Genomic DNA, 25,211 nt, shown 5'->3' on the forward strand with positions numbered 1-25,211 from the left:
ACAGGTGTGAAAAAATCATAGCGTGCATGTACAACTTGGCAGCATCTGTTGACAATTGGTTCCTAATTTGAAGTTGCTACAGTTCAGTTTGACTGTTCAAATGACCCTTTTCACCTGTTTTTCAAAGGTTAGGTGTGAATCGATAATTATCCCAAGGTACTTAAAGCCTGAGATTATTTGAAGTTTTTCACCCTTAACAAAGATTTCAGGCTGATGAACATTTTTCCTCCTGATTTAAAAATACATACATGCAGTCTTGCTCATATTTAAAGTGAGACAGGACAGAGTGAGACATTCAGAGATACTAACTAGACTTCTGCCATTTCAATCTGGAATGTCACACTTACTTGTAGCATTTCTACAGTCGGCAGCTCAACAAAAGAGCTCCTACTCATATTTATAACATGCAACAAAAAAGTCAACATAATGCCAAACTTGAGATTGTTCTCTGGCAAAGAGACAGAGTATTATAATATATACAAGTGTGGAGTACAATAATAATATAATAAAAACCTTTGGCCTCACATTTGGCAGGGAAAATAAATCAAAAATGTATCTTTGTCAAGAAAGGTTTTGGAAGACCAGAATAGAGGGTCAGAAAAGATATATGAGGGCGCCCTAGATGCTCACCTGGCAGAGAGCGTACCATGTATCAAGGCTGAGGCCTTACCGCAGCGGCCCGGGCCCTTTGCTACATAACTTCCCCTCTCTCTCCCCTGCCTTTGCTGTCTCTCTCCAGCTATCACTATCTCAATAAACCAGAAATGCCCCAAAAATAATCTTTAAAAAAAAAGACATAAGAATAATGCTAACAATAATAATTTTGAACTCATCATTAGGCACCAACTCATTTTGAGAAACATAACTGGGGGGAAAAAACACATTTTTATACAATTATTTTATCATTTTGACATGAACTGAATCAGTGATATCTTTTCATTTATTTCATTTAATTGCAGTTTGCAGTCTCTGTGAAGGCACTAATCAACAAAGCTTATTTAGACAAATTGACATAGACTCGACCCATTTCAAATCTGAATTCAGTCTACTGTACCATTTTGGAAAATTGTTAAGTTAAATCCACTCCAGTTTCAAAATGCATTATAATAAATAGACTGATTCCTCAGCTATGACTCGTAAAAAAGTAAAGCAAAAAATAAAAAGAAAGAAAGAGAAAAGGAAAAGACAGAAATTGTGAACAAATTTACAAAATTTTATTTCTAGCAGAATTACATTTGCAGCATTACTTCCTGCTTGGTCAACACAACAGTGTTTCCTGATGGGAAGCCAGTGAGGGATCACATATAAATGCTTCACTTAATAACCATGACTCCATCACTTATACTGCATCATAAATTCAACATAATACGGATGGATCGTCCCACTTGTGAACTATGTAGGCCTATTGCACACATCCCTCTGGGTCAAAAACTGACACAGTAGTCAGAGAACTCCCAGGGGAGTAAATACCCACAAATACACATTAAACAGCAGAAGATGCATACAAGATACAACATCCACCTCAAATACAGTCCAGACAGATAAAATGTCTTTAGTTTTTGTTAACTAAAACTAGACTAAAACTAATATACATTTTCGTCAAAAGACCTAAAACTAAATCATAAGTCAGGTGCCAAAATTAACACTGGTCTTGCCACTGCTCCTCGCCAAGAATTAGGCAGATTATATTACCTTTGGAAAGAGCCAGGATAGCTGTTCTATCTCCCATTTTATTCACATTTTATGAAAGTAAAATCAAGGAAATGTCAACTATTTTATTTGATATTACATTTTATAAAGGGTACGGTCTAGACCTGCTCTGAAAAGTGCCCTGAGAAGTGAACTAGGAATGAGAAGTCCCTGCATTACAATGCAGTGCAATTCCCTTTGGACAAGAGCGCCTGCCATATTTAATGGAATGTAAATGTAATACAACTTATTTGTTTTTTCCAGACAGATCCTCAGACCCTGGCTGTGTACTTCAGGCTCTTTGCAAGAGAGATAGAGAAAGACAGGTCTTGATTATTTGTTACAATGTTGTTTTTATGTCATTGTCTTTCTCCCTGAAAAACTACAGTTGAGATGCCCTTTAGCAAGGCGTTCAAAGATAAGCAAACATGTTCAGTCACCTTTCCATGGGCTGAGGTAATAAGCTGAATAATTGTTATTGCTCATTTGCAAAACTGATACACTATTATGATCAAGGTGGATTGCATCAAACTCTTACATTATAGATACATTCTAGATTTATCTATAATGCATTTATTTGTAGTTGTTCAAACTTTTGGTCCCATGAGTTAAATCTATTCACTGAGCTACAGCAGCACCAAAACATGTTTATCACAGAGAGGTTCCTATTGGCTCATGCAGCAACCTGCTCTTGCCCATCACGACTGCTGTTAGTCACAAGAATATATGTTTGTTAATCCACACAGAGCAAGGACTGGACTTTTGGGAAATTGCATCCAGTTCATGTTCACAAATATGGGGCATGCAGGGTATATGGACAAAAAATAACAGAAAGAATATAACCAATATAATCCTGCAGACTGTACATGTTGCTACAGACATGTCTGAGCTAGCTGCAACCCCTTGACTTGCACATGGACTCGCCTCTTCTGTCGAGCCATGACGTTTAGCCTGCAAACATCAAGGGCTTATGGGAGATGATGTTCATTAAAAGCATAAATATTGAATAAACAACAATATTAGATAGTCTTTCAAGAAACTGTCCTGATATAAACATACAGAGCCACACAAGAGAGAGAATGCCAGATCTTTTCATTTTAGGTTTATACCATGATATGCGAAAATTCTAGTCTTTGGCAAAATGTTACTTTTAGCCATGCCAGCGACATGGCTCTAGAGATGGAAATATCTGTCCACCACTTTGGTCCAGACTGAAATATCTCAGCTCTCATGGATTGCCATGAAAGTCTGAACAAACATTAGTGGCTCCTAGAAGATGTATCATAATGACTTTGGTGATCCCCTGCCTCTAGCCATTTCATTTAGCCATTTACTTTTTGTGACGACAAGAAATTCTCCTCTTCCTCATACAAACAGAGTTGTGAAAAAAGGAGTAAATCACAAAGAAGTGTATGATTTATGTATTTATTGATTTGAAATTTCATTTGTGGCAGTATTTAATTTTCAATTTCTGGCAGCAGTGCTTTCTGCTTGGTTGTGGGCAGTGTTTCCTTGTGGGAAGCCAGTGAGGGATCACATCTGCATGAATACAATAAAAGAAGGAAATACTTCAGACCACTCAAAACAACAACTCCGTCACTTTCCTACTGCACTATAAATTGGACATAGTACGGATGGGTCGTCCTTCTTGTGCACTATGTATTCACACGCCTTCGGGTCAAACACTGACACACAGTCTTCAGGGAACTGTCTGGGGGTTGAATACCTGTAATCACACAGTGAACACATAGTTAACAGTAGAATATGTAAATACAGAGATGAATTTATTTTCTTCACGTTTAAAAATGAAAATGTTGTGATCTGTGTACTTACGCAGCGCAACATCCACTGCAAGTACAGTCCCAACAGTCACTGTTTCTCCATGAAGATCCTACTGGATGCCATGTCTTATCTACAGTGTCCTGACAATGGGTCAGGCCTATGGGTGGAAAGAAAAAGTGGTAAAGTGGTCATAGTGTGGCATCATGTGTGAATGTTTTGATATTTTTCTAATGATGAAAATGTGTGTATATACCATAAATATACTGTTTGTCTGTGTGCATGAGTTTGTTTTTCTTTTCTTTTACCTGGTTTTATGGCCACATTGTAGCACTGAGCGTTTGTCAGTGACACTACAGCACATAGCAGCAAAGCCAGAGCCAAATATTTCTTAATAGGAAAATGGAAACAAACATCAGCATGCATTTGGCAAAATGCAGGGAAACGCCATGGATAGTTAAACAGTATATTATATCTTTAAAACACAGATTCATCATTCTGTAAAGTGCCATAAAATGAGTCAAAACTAATTATGATCACTTTTATTCACTAGTAAACATCACATTTTATAACAACTCTCTTTTACATTTCTTTATCCTGTCAAAACACAAAAACAGCTACCATCAAACAATTGTAACCAGAATTTCATAACTCAATTTTAAAACTCACCATTGTGGCAGTCAAACTTGTCTGGTTTGAATTGTGTTTAGGCAAAAGCTAAAATATGTTGTATTTTTAATGAAGGGCTCTGTCTTTTAAATAGTGTGCCTGCAGAGACCTTTGGAGCTAAATAAGGGGGCGGGAGGGGTGGTCACTTTACTGGAAGAGGTCACCACTGTTTGCATTTGTCTTGAAAGGAAAAAAAAATAGAACATACTGTGTACAACAAAGACAAAGTCGTTTTTTTATATAGCTCAGGTTCATTTTATTTATTAAGATTTCACAAAATATAGTGCCTCTTAGTCATGTCTACTTTTACAAGAATTAATGGTACTCTTTTGGAGTAAAAATGTCTAAATCTTTTGTTAATATTGGCATTCTGGCAGCCTAAACTGGGATAACAGATTTTAGATGAAGTGTCACATGACCTGAAGTGGCATTTCATACTCCATTCCCTCTAAAGTAAAGGTAATTCAGGTCAGTGGTTGCTTTACTAAATTAGATTTTGAAAAGCACGTCTTTGAACAAACTATAACTAACTCAATCCTGAAACATAAAAAACTAATAAAAAACATTGTTTTAAATGTAAAATTAAGATCAGGATCTCCGCTTCTTTCAATTTCTGCTGTATGAAATAGCCTATAACGTTTACACACGACTACCTACTTCAGTAAAGTAAAAAAAGAACATTTAAATTATGCATTAAAACAGCAACGCACTCAATACACCGAAATTTCCTGGAATTAGGTTCATTATTTTAAAGTATTGAGTATTTTTATAGCGGTAGATGACCCAGACCGTTGTAATCCAGTCCATGTTTTGCGTCACACACTGACGCGCCACAAACTGGGTTGCCAGTTTGGGTGAAATGCAGCCTTGGCTGTGTTACTTGTTTTTAGTGCTCTGAAAAGGAGGGATGTGGAGCGAAACATGGCAACAAATCACACAACAAAAGGAAGTGAGGCTTGTACGCACTAAATATGTGTTTTATATAACCCCTAGAATTTATCAAGAAAAACGTCCTTCTTTGGTCTTGTTTGGGTCAAAACAAGAGTTTAAACCTAACTTACACGACAAACATGGAGTTATAGAGCGAAAAGGTGAGCAGCAGAACACAGCGATAGCGCCATTCGGTTAGCTTTTAGCTTGCTATGCTAACGTTAGCATGCCAGGCCAGCCCACAGTCGTCATTCCCTTTACACAGCGTTAACATTAATGATAAATATTGAGCTAATTGCCACGTAAATTAGTTATACTTAACCGATTTGTTAATGTTTGGTTTAGAAGTTATATTCAACCCAAAACAGGCCAATGATGTTATGTAAGCTAAAAATATCCAGTACATGGCAGTAATGGGTGGTGCTCACTGTAGACAAAGCACCTGCATGTTTGAACGTCAGATTATGCCAGGGCTGTACCTAACGATTATTTCCCATATCAATTAAATCTGCCGGTTTTTTACTCGATTAGTCGTTTAGTCTTTTGAAATTCCAGAAAATATTGAATGAATCATCACTTTTCCGTAGTATCTTAAAATGTCTTGTTTTGACCAACAGTCCAAAACCCAAAAATGTGCAATTTACTGTTGTAGTAAACACCATATATTCACATTTAAGAAGCGTGAATCAGTAATTGTGTTGTTTTCTTTGGCATTTCTTCTTTAAACAATTAAGTAAATAATTAACTATAGGAATTGTTGCCCCTTAACTTTTCAACTCAAGATTATGTTCAACATAATCATAAAAAGATATTAAGTTCCTTGGTGGAAGGGAAAGAAAGGAATTCTTTGTTTTTTACAACCTATCTCAAATAATACATTTCAGCTCCTCTTCGCCAGTTTGGTCTGAATCCACACAAGTTGTTGAGCGCTTCCCGGGGCCCTTTGGGGCCCAAGAAGAGGATGCATCGTGGTGGGGATAAGGACTTTCAGATATCAGCGCGAAAAATGGGCACATCCTTGCTTTTCCAGCTGTCAGCTCATGAAAGAGAGCTGGATTTGGTATTTCTGGACCACAGCTATGCCAAGCCATGGAACGCCCACCCAGATGCCAGCAGCGCCCGGCCCACAAGGACGCTGTTCGTTACCCCTCGTCGCCAACCTGAAGCCTTGTCGTGAGTCAAAAAGCACCTAATCATAATCTGTAACTGAACTATATATCAGACTACATTTTGGGATTGACAGCAGCCTCCCACTCTGTTTCTTAGCTGTAGTAACTATTTTTACTACTACTTTTATGCCTTGCAGTAACTTGATCTTTTTTCCTTTGTATGCAGAGACTCAGATTCTGTAATAGATGTGGAAAGAGTCACACCAACACCTGTTCCTCTGTATGATAATCAGAAAGCTCTTAGTGTGATGAAGGAATGTGAGCGACATGTTCTGTTTGCACGCACGGTTGCTGAGAGCCCTCCCCCCCCTGAAGACTGGGAGGAACACATAAACAAGTAATCAAACATCTGGAGGGATCCACTGTTCATTTATTATCTACTGTTTTACTTGACACTAATATTCATTGAGAGTAGAAGTTATGATTAAAAGTATCTCAGTTACAGTGCATTGTTTTGACATTATTATATATCATTATTCTGTTTCAGGACTGGATGGTCAGTGGCCCAGAACAAACTGTTCAATAAAGTCCTTAAAGCTCTGCAAGCTGAGAGACTAGCCCGCCTGGCCAATGAAAATGTAAGTTTTAAGACATTGTGTATGTTCTTCAGCACCATTTGTGAGCGCTGGATTGAAACAGTTCAACACTTAATGCTCTCTGAAATCAACAGTTATTGCACAATGTACATGTAATGCTTAGTCTAGAGTTTCAACAGTGTGTATGATTTACCCCTTGTTTCATAACATAGGCACTGTAAAACTAAATTTATTGTGCATCAATGACTGTTTGGACTCTAGTGTGTGTATATATATATATATATATATATATATATATATAGCTTATGTCACTGTTCTATTGGATTGTCATTATGGACGTGGATGGTTTTTATCCGTCCTACACCCAACAAATCAATGCAACCATATCTCCTAAGCTGTTGCAAAACAGTGTACTCTTTTGGGAGTAAACATATCATTTTGCCAGAGAAAGACTTAACAAATATGCTCCCAAATATGTTTTTGACACTAAAAGTACAGTGTTTGGCTTTGGTCTTGTGACAGACCCTCAAGTAAGAGAGTAGATCAATAATGAGATTATAAAATGGTGATTACACACAAAAATTATATTGGCCAAAATCAGTATTTTAGCCTGTTTTGAACTATACATTTTTTAAAGAGCATGTGGACACAAGTCAAATGCTAAATGTAAGTGAAATCAAATGTGGAGGTTATTGATAAACCAGCATGTATCAGCATTTGAAAAGCACCTGCCCAGATATGTTTTAGTTTCACATTTTTAAAGTTAAGGCATCCTGTGAAGTGATATGTGTGACTAAAGCCTTTTGTAAATTTCCATTGTTAGCATGACAATACTTAGCTTTGGGTTTTGTAGATTCAGTTACAGCATGGCTGTGAAATATGTTTTAATTATTCAGTTCGAAACTATTTAAATATTACTGGGTGTCTTGTGTGATCTTGTTTCCCTTAGGCTTCCAATGAGCCAATTTTGCGAAGGATAGCTGTGGACAAGTGTGCCAGGAAGGTGCGGCATGCATTAGCCAGTGTGAACTGGGACACCAAACTGACGCAGTGGTTACACACTACCATGATTGAATCCTTAAGTCTCGCCATGCTTGCTGCTTACCTGGATGTGCTGCAGACTCTCAAAAGCAAGGTATGATGTGTCTAATTGAATGAAGAGTAAGAATTAGTCTATATTTCTATATTTCCTGTCTGATGTCTGCACCAGTATCTGCAAGATCTGGGATTCTTGATTCATTACTATTCCTCTTTGCGTCTTGGCAGCTGCCCTTGCTGATTGACAGAATGTTGCTGACATCTGCAAAGACTGGCGCTCCAAGTGCAGAGGCCCTGTCACTGCTCCTGAAACGGCCCTGGGACCCAGCTGTTGGAGTCCTGTCTCAAAACAAACCGGTAATACTTAACCATTCACTCTCAGTTTGTAATGGAAAGCATTTTCTATATAACTTTGTTTACTTTGTTCTTCATCATCTGTAACAGTTGAAGACCAGATCCCTGTCTGTTTTCTTAAAAAATTTCAGAGTAAGCTTCCTGGATCCCCACTCATCCTAATTGCCCCATCAAGCCCAACCAATCCTGCCCTCTCTACCTCGCGGCGAATGAGATTCTGGCAGTCGCAGCTCTCTTGTTTGGGAAAGGTTTTAAGTCACACTCAGTTAAATCTGTGTTACCAAGAATTTAGGTTTTTATTAATCTCAGAAAAGTGCCTTTAACAGCTGTTTCTTTATCAGGTCATCCCAGTGCACAGTCATGTGAACAGCGGAGCAAATATTAGCATCACACAGTGCCTAGAGCACATGTTGGGCACTGTCAGGGCCAAGGTCATGGAGGTAGGATGTTCTGTTTTTATTTTGGTTCTTTATTTGGTAACTGTGGTTGCAGTGTGATGGTGATGTTGTTTGTGATTCATGTAGTTGATTTGTTTTTAATGTGCACATTTGAAATGGCATTTATTGCATGAAAGACAGCCATATACTGGCCAAAGTGTTATAACACACTCTTGCTTAGATGTGTAAAACTTGAAGTAATAATTTTATATTTATGATGACTCACCTTGGTGGCCATGCTAGACAGCAGCATTTGCTTTTATCAGGTTGGGCTCAGGTTCGCTGTTGTAAAATATTAATTTATTTTATTCTTTGGTCTTTTTTAGCCCTTGCAGTGTACTTTTCTTATCTGGTGTGTATTATTAACAGACATTGCTCAGTACATGCACATTAAACCACAAACTGACCTACTAGAAATATTGTGTTAAAATGTCTCTTACTGAAATGAATTACACAACAAATGATCTTGTCTCATTAGCTTCTTTTAACACTTCAGTGAACATGTCTGTGAAGGCAAAATGGAAAAAATAGAACCATGTAGAATATAAATTCTGTATTGTTTAATATTTGACTTTGTGCATGATGTGTTTGCAGCTGTATTGATTATATGTTATAAATGTAACCACCAGGTTCACAGTCACTTCCCCCACAAACCCATTATCCTGGTTGGTTGGAATGCTGGTGCTCTCATCGCTTGTCACGTAAGACTTCTCATCATGTATCATACTGATCTAATGTAAGGCTTAACTGTTTTCACCCATGAAACTATGCAAATTATTTTCTTTTCTTTAAAGCGTCATTAGTTAATTAAATGCTGATTAATTACAGGTATCCCTTATGGAGTATCTGACCGCTGTGGTGTGTCTCGGCTTCCCCCTGCAAACAGTCAACGGGCCAAGAGGGGTAAGACCTAAGGCATTATCTTCCAGTGATATGCATTTTTCCTTTTCTATTATTTTATTGTTTCTACTAAGAAAACTGAACTTTGGCTTCAAGGCAGTAGTTGTAATGAATTAAAGCTGGGCAATATGGCTTATGAATGATATATCGATATTTTTAGGCTATGCCGCAATATACAATATATATCTTGATATTTTCCCATTTTCTCCAAAAGAACATACCATAAATTCTCAAGTAGTGGCTAAGGCCTTTATTTCTCTCAGCTGCAGAGGGCAGAGGACACCAGGCCTTTATTTGAGAGCAGGCTTAGAGACAGGTCTTTATTTCTAATTCCCTCAGTTTGATAGTATATTTGATTATGTTTTAGTATGAAGCCTCCTTGTTTTCTGATCTGCTCCTGTTTTGCTGTGTTAAAGTTATTGCATTATGCTATTAATACCAACAATGCAGTTTTTTTAATTATTATTTTAATAATTTCCAGAAAAAGTGATCAAATATCTACAACATCTATATAAATAAGTAATTGCACCCTTTTATTGATTTAATAGCTTGTTGCATTGGCTTTAGGAGTGATAACTGAAAACAATTATTTGGTATTTGACATTCATTCAGAGAGACTAGTTCTTTTGAGCATGAACCACTTCATCATTTCAGCTAGGACTTTGACGAGGCCACTCCAAAAACACTTCTGTAGGAATAAAATAATAAAAGACACAATACTCAGCTGTACCGACATACACAAATATTTGTTGACCTGGCAGTGATTCATCTTTTCTGATGCATTAAAATATTGGTGTCTGGGACCAATACTACTGTCAGACGCACACCCATAAATCTGTTTTGCACACTCGCTTCAGTTCTGGGGTGACAGAGACGACTTCACCGTTATGAGTGCCTGAAAAAGGCGATAAATCCGCAGCATGTGCAAAACCAACGTGGTAAGATCATCAATAATGAAGCGCTTTATTTGATTGCGTGGTAGCCTGTATCACAGTAGATTGCTCTTTATAAATCAGCTATCTGTCACCTGTAGATTGCCAAGTCCCGTACATTTTTTCCCTTCAGATCTACGCTCATACATGGCCTCTCTGGAATCCGATTGATGGAAATAGTGACAGAGAACTTTAATCCCATAAGTTTCAACTGTAGCTTCTGTCATCTTGTGGCACTTGTACATTATTATTTTTTCTATAGTTTTATGCATTCTTCATTCCACACTGGGAGCTGTTTTAGGTGAAGGGATAGATTTGCCTACTGCTGGCTTCTGTAGCAATCGTTTTGTGGTATATTTTGCAGAGGATAGTATTTTGTTTCACATCTGCCCTCCAGAAACTGAGCCATCTCCATATGATCGACCTGATATTAACTTTGCCTGGAACTGAAGTTAACTCAGTCAGGACAACAATGATTAATTAGTTTGGGCAGTCTGTGACTGTGTGGGAGAGGGAGAGCAAGTAATAATGCAGAAATAAATTACTAAAATGCGCAACGAATAACTATAATATGATGATATGGTCATCTGCCATATCACTCATTAATTGATACTCGAATATATCGGATATATTCGATATATCGCCCAGCCCTATAATGAATGTTAATGTGTTACTGGTATGCAGGATGTGGATGACCCACTGCTGGACATGAAGACCCCAGTGTTGTTTGTGGTTGGCCAGAATGCTCTGCAGTGTAGCATAGAAGGCATGGAGGAGCTCAGAGAGAAGTTGAGGGCAGACAACAGCATGGTGGTGGTGGGAGGAGCAGACGACAACCTCAGGTTAGTCACAACCTCTGATCTGCACGAAATCCTTTAATATTCTTTCTAGCTGAGTATAAGGATTTTAATATCATTCAGTAGTAATAGTAACACTAAATGGTCTCCCTCCACAGAATCAATTCAGCAAAGATGAAATCAGAGGGGCTGACACAGACCATGGTGGACCGCTGCATTCAGGTTGGTCCTTGTAACTGTAAATAATCAATTTATACTTTTTCTCTAGAGTGTTTCTCATTGTCTGCAGTTCTTTTTGAGAACAAAAACACCTATGATGTTGATTTTTTTCTTCTTTCATCACTGATCTGTAGGATGAGATAGCTGACTTCTTGTCCGGTGTCCTCACACGGGCAGAGGGCCACGGCCATGGCTCAGGGGAAATGAGGGACCTGGACACAGAGAAGAAGAAAAGGCCTCGCCGGGAGCTTCCCTTTGACATGGAGAGAGGACGACCTTCCTCCCCTGCGCTTAGAGTTCCCATCTCACCATCAGGTTCAGAGGTCAGTTGACAGCGGTTACAATTACCAACATTTTTCAAAGGCTTAGAAGTGCCACTTATTTTTAGCCTTTAGATGAACCACCAGGGCTGCATCTGATTATCAATTTATTATAGGAGCACTTTAAAGCTAGAGTGTGGGACTTTTACATATAAATGAACGTCTGTTACTTTTGAGCCTTTGCCAAACGAGTTCACACAATGCTGATTAAGCCTATCACCGCCAGGTAAATCTCTCTGTATTTCGCAGCATAGGAGTTTTTAAATCTGATGTCTGTGGCGACATTCCCGCACTATCGCACTGGTAATGATGCGTTTTACACCAACCAGTAATGATTGGTTTGGTTTTGATTTGATTTAGTTTGCCAGAGAGGAAGCGGGGAGCAACTCAGAGCCATGTAGAGAGCTCTGCGATCAGCCATTGCTGGGGGAAAAAAAGGTCCATTGGAGAGAATGGTTATTATTGAGCATTGTTTATTATGATTGTATAGTTTGTGTTAAAATGCTTTGGCAACGTTGTATTGAATACAGTCACGCCAATAAACCCGCTTGAATTGAAATTGAATGGAGATGACGCAACTCTGTCTACATGGCTCTGGAACAACCGCAGTGACGGAGTAGGCTATAGCAACTAGGAGTAAAACCTTAGAAACGTCCAAGAAAAGTGTTTGATGCTCCAGATAAAAAAAGAACACGTTGACAGTTGTTTGTGTTACTCTCACTGCCAGAATGCTTGCTAGTGGTGGGATTTGTTGGGTCTCTGTAAATAATATTATAAAGAGTACGGTCTAGACCTCCTCTATAGGAAAAGTGCAATGAGATAACTTCTGTTATGAATTGGCGCTATGACGGTGTAGTCCCTCATTCGACCAGGAGTGTTCTATCGTAGAAAAGGTTTCAGTCGTAGTCATCTGGACACTGTTTTCAGAATCAAGACGTTTGGCTCCCATCGGAAGTCATTCACAATTGTGAATGAGAATTGAGAATGACTTCCGGATGGGAGCCGAAACGTCTTGATTCTGAAAACAGTGTCCAGATGACTACGACTGAAACCTTTTCTACGAATTGGCGCTATATAAATAAAATTGAATTGAATAGAATTGGGAGACAAAGGTTCCGCACTCCAGCTTTAAATAATATTTCTATTTTTACATGGAGTAATAATTAAATACATTTGCATCACATCTAATGATTGCTTTGTTTACTTTGAGGTTTTAGACTAGCTGTCCAGTCATAGAAAATTGATGGAAAATAAGAGAAATGGTTGTGTTTTGAAAGTCATCGTGTTCTCAAATTTTCTCATTTCTGCTGAATGCAAGAAATGCCAGATCTGCCAGACAAATTGTAATCTGCCAGACAACAGAGTGTTGAGGGTGGCAAGTTTTTTATTACAGGTTTTCACTTCCTCCACTCACTCCACAATTCAGGATTAACATCTGCAAAGTGGCTTTGATACCTGTCTGCCATACCAACTCTATATCACTGAAAATGTCTCAAAAGCACTGGAAAGTCATTTGTTTTAAGAAAGTGTGAACCCCAATTTATTTCCTTGTTTTTGTGTCTTTGGTTCACTGTACAGTGACGTAATAGGTAATATATTCTTTGGTTTTCATTTGTAATAATCTAACATTTTGTACACTGCATTTGGGAATAATATACAGACCTTGTTTGGGCTGGCTGCAACCATGTTCAAATCAAGTATCGTGTCTAAGGAATTTTAAAAGCAATAGCTTTACACTGTCTACATGTTCAGTGACTGTTTCTCCTCTTCACTGTGTCCTCAGGATTTGTCCAGTGTCTGTAGCAGTCCCACTTCAAGTCCCAAACCCAAGACATCTGGTCTGTCTCCAGCACAGAAGTCCAGTCTGATCACAGCAACGCAACTCCTCAAGACACACATGCAGCGCTCTGGCACAGTACTCACTCACAAGCAGGCTCAAGGTTAGTTCACCACTGCTCTCAACTCTGAGTGCATTGACGTTCGCCTACACGTGCACAGTGATCCTTGGCACTTGTGCGTACACAGCTCTCACATTCGCCCCACTTGTTTATGTAAACTTGTTACAATGAGTCATTCCCCTCAACTTCTGCTGAATTTTGCAAGAGCTGTGCCAGACCGGTTTGTAAGTGACATGGGAAAATGATTGCAAATAAAAATTTTAAGATATTATCACGTCACGACATCTGATGGGGCAAGATGGAACGTGACTGAAATACTCTCCTCTCCATCCTCTGTCTCTTCTCTTCCTACAACTTTCCTTTCCGGCTTTTTTTCCAATTCATTCCAGCTCAGTTTGCTGCTTTTATGAAACAAAACATGCTTGTGAGGAAAAATCTTCCTCCTGGCACCCCTCCTTGTATTTTTGGTAAGTGTCTATCCCTCTTCCTGTCTCTTTCCTCTGTGTCTTTTCACTTCTTTCCTTGTTTCCATTGCCCTGGTTTTATAAGAATGTAGCACTTTTCAAAGCAGGCTTATATGACAGACAATCGAAAATTGCGTAAAAATGTAAGATTTAAAATCAATGGTAGGGTAAGGATAAAACAGACCAGGTTCAAGTCACCTCAGCAGTCTAGTGAATATCTGTTTATGTGTGTTTGTTTGTTTGTGTGGTGCAGTGCCAGTAACCAGTGATCAGATGGAGGGCCTGGACAGAGATGAACTGAGGTCCCATGGCAAGAGGAGGCAGACGCCTAGTCCCACGCCAAGCAAAGCCTCCAAGAGAGCCAAGATCAAGGTCACCATTGTTTCCCAAAGCGAGTCAGCAGGGGGCACCATCAACCCTGCTGCGCAGGAAGGTACAAAACCTGGTTACCTTACTTCATTACTTACATATGAGACTCTATAAGTAGCAGTTTGATAAATACTTTAGAGGATTCATTCTGTTTTCTTTAAACATTAAGAAAGCTTGCCTGGGCTTTTTTGTTAGTATAATCAGTTCTTTGTTGTTTGTTTTCTTGTGGATTGGTAGAATCAGTCGTGGCAGAAAGGATGGTAAAAGTTTTGAGTAGCCCACCTTCAAACAGATGGAATGATAGAAATGTGCTTTTGTTTGGTATACTGTATTGCTAAAGTGAAAGTAGAACTTTTGAAAACCATTTATTCCTGAAATAGTATGTTACCTATAATGTACGACTACCTGGTTACCGAAACAGATATCTGCATATGAATGCAGAATCTGTAGGGACAAGATTTTTGTATTGGAAGCATTTTGGTTTCCGTTTGTAGTCCATTGGTTGCATGCAGGTAAACAGTGTGAAGAGCAGAAGAGGCAAACACATTGGCCTAAGTGCAATCTCTGAACTCATCGGCTATCATCTGACGACGATTTATCTTTTTATCAATTTCGGAACCCTAGAGAAATGTTCCTAGAGAGCTTTTTATTAGTTTTTTAAAATGTATCTGCATTCAAATCGTCGTCAGACGATAGCCGATGGGTTCCACCATTGCTAATCGGATTGTAAACAATGACCGGCGCACGGAAGAGGAAGTTTTAGCCCAGATATCCGTTATCTGGATATCTGCTGGCTACACCAGAAGCCCTGAAATATTGGCTGTTGCCCCAGAGGCTAAAACATCGTCAGACGATAGCCGATGAGTTCCGAGTTTGACCTAGTTGTGCTTGGTAATTGTTTCAGCCTTTTTCTGAAGAACGACCATATGAAGTATCTCTTCTTTTTTCAAAGTTTAATAACCGACCATCATGATATGATCCTTTTTTCATGCAGTGGGTGTCTCTGCGAGGCCCTTAACAGTGACAGTGGGACAGACTGTGGCTGGAGCCAAGGAGCTCTCTGGACTTCTTACAGGTCATCGGTAAGCTAGCCTGTCCTGCTACACACAGGCACATTCAGTATAGAGCGCTTAAACCCCTAATCATGCCTGCACCCATCCCCACTCCCACCCTATTGGACAAAAGTGTGTCTGGTGCAGAGGGATTGATGAATGGTGTACTCAGAGTTTTGGAGCTGAGTTATGGCTAAACAGCTCTTGCTGGGTTAGCTCCTGAGTAGATTGGTGGTTATGTGTGTCACTGCAGGTCTGGTAGTCTCTCAGAGGTGTCTGGTGCCCTGTCCCCAGGCTCCAGCTCATTCAACAGTGTGCAGCCTTGCATGGTGTCAGGGTCCTCCACACCAGTCCAGGCGCAAGCTCCGGCCACTGCCCAAGGTATCTCTGTCCTGTCCTGCCCTGCCCTGCCCTGCACGCCTGTTTGCACTCTCAACTGTGCAGCTAATCTCAGCGCAGTTGCTGCAACACACAGTGCAGTTCTAACCGCTTTGTAGGGTGAGATTAAAGTTTTGAACACTGGATGAGAACAGTGTGTGAGGACAACATATTTAAGCAAACATCATCATTGATCACCTCTTGCGCCATTGCTGTCTGTCACTGTTCCAAACCTTAACCTTTGGACATGACTTTCATATGGTGTGTTTGTGTTTGTGTGTGTTTTGTGTGTGTGTGTGTGTGTGTGTGTGTGTGTGTGTGTGTGTGTGTCCATCTAGTTTAGGCTTGTGGGGGGATTGGGTGGGAGCAGGTTGTAAAAGTAGGAGTTGTTGTGTTCCTATTTCTTTGGCATTGAATTCACCCAATTTTCAGCTCTATTGATTCACTTCTCTTTGTGTTTGTGTGCAGCGCCTTCCGCCAGCAGTCTGCTACAAGGCCTAAGTTTCAGTCTTCAGGAGATCGTCACCAAAACTCCTAGCTTGCCCTCCACAGCAGCCAACACAGGCAGCACCCAGGTACCTCTTGGTTACATGGTTACATTACATAAACGTTTGAACGACCACAGCGGATGTTTTGCTTGTTTAAAGTCCAGTCACAAGGAATTATGCATACTATACTGACAACCATTTTTCAAAGTATTAAGTATGCACAGTTTTGTAGTTAGTAGGCAAAAACATGGAAAACCTCCGGTTTGAGCCTGTAAATAATGTGTATGGGTGAATGAACACCTTGCATTGAACATTGTACATATGACAGGAAAATGTACAGACTGTGTTACAAAAGTTTACTGGTGGGATTGAAAGATGAATATTCATCCTCAGTCTTTTGTGCACATGTATGACTTAACCTTACCCTAGTTGTTTGTTTTCTTCTCCTCCACCCTCAGGCGGTTTGTGGCAAGCCCCAGGGTCAGGTCCTGAGCTCCATCGGTACCAGCAGCAGTACTCTGCTCCGGGCGGTGCCTGTGGTCACCACAGGAGGAGTGGCTAAAACCACTGCCATCCACCAGCTGCTCACCAATGGCGGGCTGGCCAAACTTGCCAGCAGCTTGCCCGGCTTGGCGCACATCACCAATCAGACCGCTGGTATGTCTCGAACTACCAAAACACGACGGCCACGTTGAATGCCCAGGGTTCATTCATCGTTTGTTTTGGAAATAGTAGTTCAGGACGTCTGTAGGCCAGGGAGGATTGCCGCAGTAGAGGACCATAGAGGACAGCTCTGTCGACGTGTGTGTACATAGTTTGCCTGGAAAAACCTGACTGCTATAAGGTTTGCGGAGTCAGATGTGCAGCTATACAGCATCGGAGGGCAGATCAGCGGCGTACAACATGTTTTGTTTACATGTTCAGAAAGAGCCATATGGGAAATGTTAGGTCAAAATTCCCAGTTTAAGCTGGACACATTATGTTTATGTAGAAATGGATGCAAATGTAGAGTATAAATGTGTGAAACCATTTGATACAGAAGAATCGTGAATTAAGTTAAAACCAATGTTGGTAAAGTTGACCAAATTTAATAAGATACCCAAAAGTTCAATCCAGACTGCTTTTCTATGTCAAATTAGTTTGTTAGAGCTATCACTTCATGTTTGTGGTTATTTTGTTTGCCTCTTCATGTAGTAACATTTTGTAAACCCTTCCATTAAATCACCTGCTTATAATATCCGTATGAATGCTGACCTCTTTCAGAGACGTGTTGAAAAGCAATAAAATTAGCTCATGGCATTACCTAAGCTCTGTTCCTGTTGTTACAATAAAGACTGGAATCAAACTCATGTTTTCGTTGCTGTGTGATGCAGTTGTATTTCTCACTCCTCTCATTTGACTAAAACTTCTCATTATGTTCATTGTCCAACACCCTGCTATTGTTTTAATTTGCCAACCTACCCACAAAGCAAAAAGGTCATTCTGATGACTTCCATCACAACATGTTTGACAACTTTTGTGACAAAGTCAAATGCTCAAGTCCATTTTAGTATATTTTGGGGATTAGCATGTCTAGCTGTTAGTGCTGAGCAGTTTTGTTTGTGTGTCAGTAGGGCAGAAAGCCCCCACTTCGATAACGGTGACCCTTCGAGGAGCACAGCCAAGTAGAGTGGGATCTCTCAGCCAAGCTGGTGAGGTTGTGACGCCAGCTCTCACCCAAGAGCCCAAGGTGTGTCTCATTTAAGCATATAATGGCTCCCCATGTTGGCACATTTTACTTTGAACTCTTTATTTGGTTACTTATTGTCTCTGTGATAGCACGTGTTGGCTTCTACTTGTTGATTCATGCAACATCTGCCTTTTCTGCTTCACACTGCCCACATTTTTATCCAAACACAAAGAAATTTATCTTTTTGGGCAGCTTATGAATATTTTCACTGCCATGGCAACCACAATGCCATAACATTTTGCAGACTACAACAATTTCTTTATGGAGATACATAATGGATAATTAATACTTGCCCTAAATAGTAAGTCTTTACCCACTTTATTATGGTATTTTGTAGCTTAATGTGCATTTTAAGGTACACACAGATAAGCATTAAATGCACATACTGAGGTTTGTAAGTGTATAAACAAATGCACACTGATGTGGTTCCTTATTGTTTGAAATGATGCTGACTAGAAGGTTTAAGTGTGGACAACCGCTATTAGATTATTTAGGGAAACACCTTGTTTTATTGAACAGCTGTTTTCACAGATGCCCCCTTATTTTAGAGTCACAAGTATTATGACAAATAAGTGAAAGTTAAGTACTCGTTTTTCATATTTTGACGTACAAGCGTAATAGAGAATTACATAAAAACCTGCCATGGCGGCAGAGTGAAAACGACTTCCTCAGCTAAGTGTTATCTTAATCTTAATGGGAGGCTGTGTACAAAAGGGAGCTGCGTTTCTGACAATGTTCATCTGATATGGCTGAAAATATCCTCACATTATTAGAGGATACTGTACGCACTCTAAAGTTGTTGTCAGTCAGTTCTAGAGCCAAAGAAGTAAATGTCAAACATTTATTTGTCCTTAAGACTTTATTATAAATAGGTTTATTATTACATTTTTTGGACTGTGAGTTCATTCATTTCACTGTACCCTTTTACAGCAGTGAAAATCTCGGCTCACGGTTTCCATGTGGCGATACACCTGATGTAAGCTTGCTGCTGTGCCAGAGGCTATTGGGAGCCAGCTGATGAGACGATGAACGTACCGCCTCACATCCTCCAGAGAGCTCCCCTGTCGAGATGGCTGGAAAAGGCCAGGCAGTCGCTGTCGGCTGTGGCTGAGCCGCTGCGACGCTTAACCTCTATGTACAGATGGGTAGCACCGACTCTACTAACACTGCAGTGGTGGTCTTCATGCTACACTCTGTGCTCTCTTCTTACACCTTTAACTTTAATTCGCAAATTCTGACAGCCAGATATACGACATGTCATGTTATCCTCTAGGGAGGAAAATGATATCGTGTGAGGATAAACTGCAACCTATCTGGACTGTGATAATGCCCCTGTACAGCCTACAAAAGGACAGACGTGCAACTCTTGATGCTGACTATACACCTACATCTCAACAAAAAAAAAAAAAAGATTTTAAAATAATCTTTAGCTTTGTATGCGTGTACATTCAGTTTAAATCCCTTTGTCATTATCTCTTTTATCACTGATAAGTATGATTAACAGGAATGTCAGCGTGTGTGTGGAGCATTTTGATGTCACAACTGGATAACTCCGTATTTGTGAGATAACTGCATTTGAATGATAGTCATGGCTTCAGTATTATTCATCACAGTAATTATGTTGACATCATTACAGTATTTCAACTTCACCGTATGACAAATTTTCAACGCTAATTACATGTCATTATTATATTATATGCCAGTACACCTGTGCAATGCTCACTTTGAATAATAAGCACTCAAAAGGCTGCAATACATGAACGGGACATGTCTGTCAGTATTTATGATGAACATTATTTGTTACAAATGTTTCCTCTATAACCTCATGTTCCATAGTCTGAACTACTGTGTACGGCAATATTTCCCATCTGCACTGTGTCATCACTTCGCTGTAGATGGACTTTTTGTTTGAAACTGCCACAGTTTAAAAAAAACCTAAAAACTTCTGATTTGCCTGAAGACACTCAACTGTGTTCCCTGTTTGCTAATCTAAATATTTGGTCCTGTGTGTTCAACACTTGCAGCATTTAGCAAGCTAAGAAACTCCTCTTATTCAGAATACAATGAAGGCGCTTGCTCTCATGCATGATAGTTATACTGCCGTGTTTACAGCAACAGCATAAATACAGCGCACTCATCTCAGCAGACATCCTGTCTTAAATTCCTCACATAGGCAGCAGTCAGATGAGATAAAGAGAGGAGCATGTCTCTTCTGTCTTATATAAGCTTTGTATGTAATAGGCAGAGCTGCTGGCATAGCTTCCCATCATCAGCTGCAGTGGATATTCAAGCAATCCATCCGAGGTCGCTCCATCCAATCTCCACCACGTATTAATGGCATGAAATTAGCAACAGTGTGATAAATTGAGAAGACACTGAGGGAATACTTTAATTTATCTCCTTTCTGAATACGTTTGGTTGATATTTACTCTGAGTTAAATTAGAATGGAGCCTAAAAGTAGGACCATAAGCTTTGACTCTGATATGTACTGAATACACAGTGCAATGCGGATGCCAGTAATATACTTTACATTAGTTGTACAAGTCAGAGGAAAATGTTATACGCAGGATTGTCCGTTAAATTAACATTAAACTAGAACTAACTGTGCATAGAATATATTTATACTCACAGGTACAGGTGAATAACAATATTAACAATAGTCCATATACTTTACACTACGTATGTACATCTGTTTACATACAGATATTTATCTAGACAGTATTGGGAAAATGAAAAACAAATTAATCAGTAATAAAATAGATGTGATTAATTTATTAATGTTATAAATAAATGTAGGCTTTTTAAGTCCAGGTGAGCAGACTGTATATGATGCACCTGAGGCTTCACTGCCAGACACCAACCTTGTATGTTTATTTACTTTTGACTTACAATGTCTTCGTGTAATGTTCCGTACATCGCCAACAGGGGGCGCTCTAATCACTTCAATTTGCTCGTGACTGCTTATACTGTATGTGAGTAAAGCATATTACTGAAAGGTCAAGCTCAGTCTGTTTGTTTGTTTGTTTGTTTGTTTGTGTGTTTGTGTGCGCGCGCGTGTGGTAGCGCGAATGGGCGGCCGGAGTCGAGTGCGCACGTGTGAATTATGTGCGTGCGTAAATAGTGCCGTGCGCTCGTGTGTGTTAAAGGGGGAAAAAATGAAAGCGAAAGAACGTTTTTGAGTGAAAACAAGTGTAATTAAACTGTACAAAGATACGGAAAATAATAAGGGTCGACTTTGTCATGTAGGCTAAGTACAGTTTCATTTTAACTTTTTACTTTTATAGACAAAATCGAACGCCACGGGGGCCTTTTTTAACAAGCTCTTGCTCCAGGGAGTTAAATATGATGAAATCTTTACTTTGGTCGATTTAATATAGAATTAAGGTCTATAACTATAAACAGAGGATTGCAGAGACAGCAGAGGGTAAACTATCACCACAATTCATTATTTACAAAGAGATCATCTCTAGTGAACCAAATTTCCTCATAGGCTCTTCAAGGACCCCTGATGGACCGACTAGGGAGCAATGAAACCGCCCCAGTGGGGCTGCCATATCATCAAAGTTTCTCAGGCAGTAGCTACTCTGCGCTAGCCCGAAGCTCCGGCTGGAGGAGAGAAATCACTGCCCCCAGAGCCAAGAAGACACCGGAGAGAGGCTGGATTTAAAACCCGCCCTCCGGAGGGATCTCGTTTCCCCCAAACCTCCCATTTTCTCTCTCTGTCTTTCTCTCTCTCACTCACTCTTTTTCTCTCTCTCTCTCTCTCTCTCTCTCTCTTTCCCTCTGTCCCTCTCTCTTCCTTTACCTTTAGCCTATCCTTCGCCTTTCGCCGTTTCCCCCACCACAATAATGGATCTCACGGCGAGATGTTTGTTTCTTCTATCCTGTCTCGGCGTGATACTGGCGATCGATTTGGAGGCGATTGATCCAGGCTACTATGTGGACCCCACTGCCACATCAGAGGCGATCGACTATAAGGATCCCTGTAAAGCTGGTGAGGTTTTTTCCCCCTTTTTTGCACTACGCTGTGTGATTTACCTTTTATGTGGAGGTAAAAACATGCCACGAATCTGTTTGTGGAGCTTGCAAAGATCGGCCAGAGAAACGCTTTTTGGAGAGATGACAGTAGTGGATGTAGTTTTTAAAAGGCTTGAGAGAACATTATGTGCATTTGTTTTGTACTGAGTGACATAGTTTCTGCAGTTTGAAACATTTGAAGCCCACAGCGAATCGCCTAGGATAACCCAGCTCGGAGAGTGGCTGCAAGGATTGTAGGAATGAAAATAAAAAGGATGAGTCTCTGAATACATTTCTCGAGACTTGAAAAGTTTTGGCTAAAGTGCTTGTTGAAAAGTTACAGCCAGCCATTTTGCGGCAAATCCACTTTTATTCTTCAAAATGTGATCATGTAGTTCTTGCAGGCTGTCCGCTGTGTATTATTAAAAGGCCTGAGCTGTTGGCCACACAAAGGAAATCTGCACATTGTTTTTTTAAGACTTCTGCTCCCTTTCTGGTTGGTTTTTGTCACTGCAGAAATAGTCTTTTTTTTCTCCACCGGCTGTTCACACAGCCACTAAAACAAAGTGGAGGAGGGGAGAGAGGAGAGTACAGTGGAGCTTAGTAATTATGCACACAATAATTCTGTTGGCTGTTGTCTTATGGCTCAAGGTATAAATATGTCTGCTTCTTTTCTGCTGCGGTGAGACCTGCATATTTTCCCATCATTTGGCAAAAGCATATCTGACTTAATGTAATTTGTGTGTGTGTGTGTGCCTGTACTGTGAACTCACTGTCTTGCCAAATCCCTTTGGGGGAGTTTGAGCAGATTGTGTTTTCCATCTGGTGAAAGTATTCAGGTTACAGATACAGAGAGTTGGCTTTAGTCAAAATGACCTCTAAAGTCCTGGAAGTGCTCACTGATTTGGCATTTAACAATATCTGATGTGGCACCCCAGTATAAAACACAATTCAATCCTCTGACTCTCAGCTACCTCAGCTATCTGTTTTCTTCACCTTTCCTTTGAGAAGAAGAGTGAGTTGTAGAGGGAGACGTAAATACTGTGCTTTAGGAGTGTTGTGGCTACATAAACATGACAAAGGTCAGGCTGCAGATGAACCATGTCCCATGTACAAGTCAGTGAAGATGTTGCTTCCTGTTTTTGCTTCACTGTTTAATTTGAGTCATTCAAGTGGTCATAGCAGATTGTTTTGCATCACTAGTATAGATTTACTGGACATGGACATGGTGTTCAGATGACTCCTTAAGACCGAACAGTGAACTGACAAAAGGTCGATGATGCTGTGTTTATATTTCAAGTGATTTCTGACATTGTTTTCAAGAAATTGTCGATAGTTAACAAAAATGTCTCAGCAGGGACATTCCCACTTGATAATCCCCAGTCATGACTGTCTTGTTTGTGAGGATGTTATCATTATTAGTAATCCAGTTTTAAGTGCCGTTTGAATGGAGTGCAGTTTTGTTTATTGTTTCCTCTGGGCACGTCTGCAGACAGGTGGTTGGGAGACGGTCACAAGCACAAACTCCCACTCTCTTAACCCTCCCAGTCTCCAGCTCTTCCAACACCCACCTGCTTTTCTCCTTCCTACTAAGCAGCAAAATGTCCAAGATCTCTCAGCTCTCCCTTTTACTCCCTACTCCTCCTCACTCAGTTTCAATACACCAGGGACAACATATTTCACTATAGTCAACTCCACGCTAGTGTCTATAACTAGTATAGACTTGATGATTCTTGGATTATTGGATTTCTCTCTTTTTTTCCTAATTTTTCAAGCACATCACTGCACTGAGCTTTCTGTGGCCTCGAGGTCAGCATTTTTACCTCTTGCTGCTTCCGCCGAGGAAAATGCTTACGTGCCGTGTGAAGTTTCTAATGCTCCGTGAGGAGTGCATTTCATGCTTGTCCTTTGTATGGCTGTCCTTGCTTAACATTGTTCTTCTATGTCAGGAATTTTACTAATTGATTGGGGGATACATGTGTGTTGAAAGTAAATGCTTGTGAATATTGTTGTGATACTCAGCTAATTTATGATGGCTGGTCAGTTTGCTAATTGACCAAGTGGTGACCATTTCATTTAATTTCCTCAGATTATTTAAAATGCACTTGGTAATTTCTTCATTTCTTGCCACACGTGTGTGTGCCACTCTTCCCCAGTTAAGCCAAAAAAAAAAAAATCCACAAAAATGTTCACATTTACAAAGGATTAAATAACTCATCACTATACCAGACATGATAGAAATGTGCATTGATTGAAGCGAGCAGTGCAATAACACTGAAATAATGCCATCTATTTAGGAAGTTAACCAGTGGAAAATTCCTTAGTTTGCAGAACTCCAAACTTGGCAGCATCCCAGGAAGTCATTTAAGACGCTAACAACCCACTGAGATTAGATCCACTCATTTTCAAAATGAAAAATGGATGAGAACCAGTCACGCTCATTGTCTGCTCTGCTTAAATGATAATCACGAAAGCAGTGACTTTTTGACTTGTGCGTATGCATTAATTTATGAAGCAGACATCTTTGTCTACTAAAGACTCCTGTGACAGCATCTTCTGTCCGTGCTTTCCGTTGTGCGTGTTCAAGCTTTGGATACGTGCTTTTGAGCTCCTGTGCTGCTGTGGCCTCGGCTGCAGACAGGGCGACCTGAACACCCCCTTCTTCTCTTGTTCTCTCTTATGCAAGTGGTTTTCTCGTCTCCCTGGGCCCCCAGCTCTCTCCTCTGACTGGCTCAAACACTTCACACAGACTGTAGGTCATTCACCTTGTGCCAAGGGAAAGCACGGCTGAAAGTTGGAGGGCAGGCCAGCCGCACTGTGCCACACCAGCCCAGGTGAGGTGAGTGCAGGCCATTCACGAGGGGGCTTGGTAGGTTATCCACAATCTGCCTGCTGCCTCTAAGTTGTTGTTTTTTTTGCTGTCAACAGAGACTTATGTCATTCCTCTCGCCACTCAATGTCAGGCCTTGACTGATTTGGTAATTTAAAATACAACAGCTGGATTCTATTGATAACAATGTTTCAGAGCTTTTATTTTCTTAAGTCT

The 25,211-nt window shown here is 40.1% G+C and overlaps 3 protein-coding genes across 6 annotated transcripts in view; 2 read left to right on the top strand and 1 right to left on the bottom strand.

The window, feature by feature from the left end:
• Positions 1-3,100: 3,100 nt before the first annotated feature.
• Positions 3,101-4,264, bottom strand: LOC122876971 (beta-microseminoprotein-like). Its single transcript, XM_044197994.1, has 4 exons — positions 4,138-4,264; positions 3,777-3,858; positions 3,523-3,628; positions 3,101-3,415 (listed from the first exon to the last, which is right to left on the bottom strand). Exons 1-4 carry the CDS (start codon positions 4,138-4,140, stop codon positions 3,286-3,288), a joined length of 321 nt encoding a protein of 106 aa, XP_044053929.1. The 5' UTR covers positions 4,141-4,264; the 3' UTR covers positions 3,101-3,285.
• A 723-nt stretch (positions 4,265-4,987) lies between these two features.
• kansl3 (KAT8 regulatory NSL complex subunit 3) lies at positions 4,988-21,149 on the top strand. Of its 3 annotated transcripts, XM_044197968.1 has the most exons (22): positions 4,988-5,086; positions 5,952-6,240; positions 6,403-6,573; positions 6,724-6,814; positions 7,722-7,907; positions 8,039-8,167; positions 8,296-8,412; positions 8,506-8,604; positions 9,231-9,302; positions 9,430-9,504; positions 11,118-11,275; positions 11,389-11,452; positions 11,584-11,772; positions 13,553-13,709; positions 14,057-14,134; positions 14,385-14,564; positions 15,495-15,582; positions 15,806-15,933; positions 16,399-16,505; positions 16,877-17,075; positions 18,032-18,147; positions 19,078-21,149. In XM_044197968.1, exons 1-22 carry the CDS (start codon positions 5,059-5,061, stop codon positions 19,081-19,083), a joined length of 2,727 nt encoding a protein of 908 aa, XP_044053903.1. In that variant the 5' UTR covers positions 4,988-5,058; the 3' UTR covers positions 19,084-21,149. The 3 variants fall into 3 exon arrangements, with proteins under 3 accessions (XP_044053903.1, XP_044053905.1, XP_044053904.1); XM_044197970.1 differs by lacking the exons at positions 18,032-18,147; positions 19,078-21,149 and having other exon boundaries at positions 5,046-5,228; positions 15,847-15,933; positions 16,877-17,090; XM_044197969.1 differs by lacking the exons at positions 14,057-14,134; positions 18,032-18,147; positions 19,078-21,149 and having other exon boundaries at positions 5,051-5,228; positions 16,877-17,767.
• A 528-nt stretch (positions 21,150-21,677) lies between these two features.
• bmp1a (bone morphogenetic protein 1a) overlaps positions 21,678-25,211 on the top strand; it is a 32,338-nt gene continuing 28,804 nt past the window's right edge. For both annotated transcript variants that reach the window (XM_044197965.1, XM_044197966.1), the window contains exon 1: positions 21,678-22,142. In XM_044197965.1, the coding sequence (XP_044053900.1) occupies positions 21,998-22,142 (145 nt within the window). In that variant the 5' untranslated portion in view covers positions 21,678-21,997. The remainder of the gene's footprint in view (positions 22,143-25,211) is intronic.

The sequence above is a fragment of the Siniperca chuatsi genome, linkage group LG5, assembly GCF_020085105.1.
Source record: "Siniperca chuatsi isolate FFG_IHB_CAS linkage group LG5, ASM2008510v1, whole genome shotgun sequence".
Lineage (NCBI taxonomy): Eukaryota > Metazoa > Chordata > Actinopteri > Centrarchiformes > Sinipercidae > Siniperca > Siniperca chuatsi.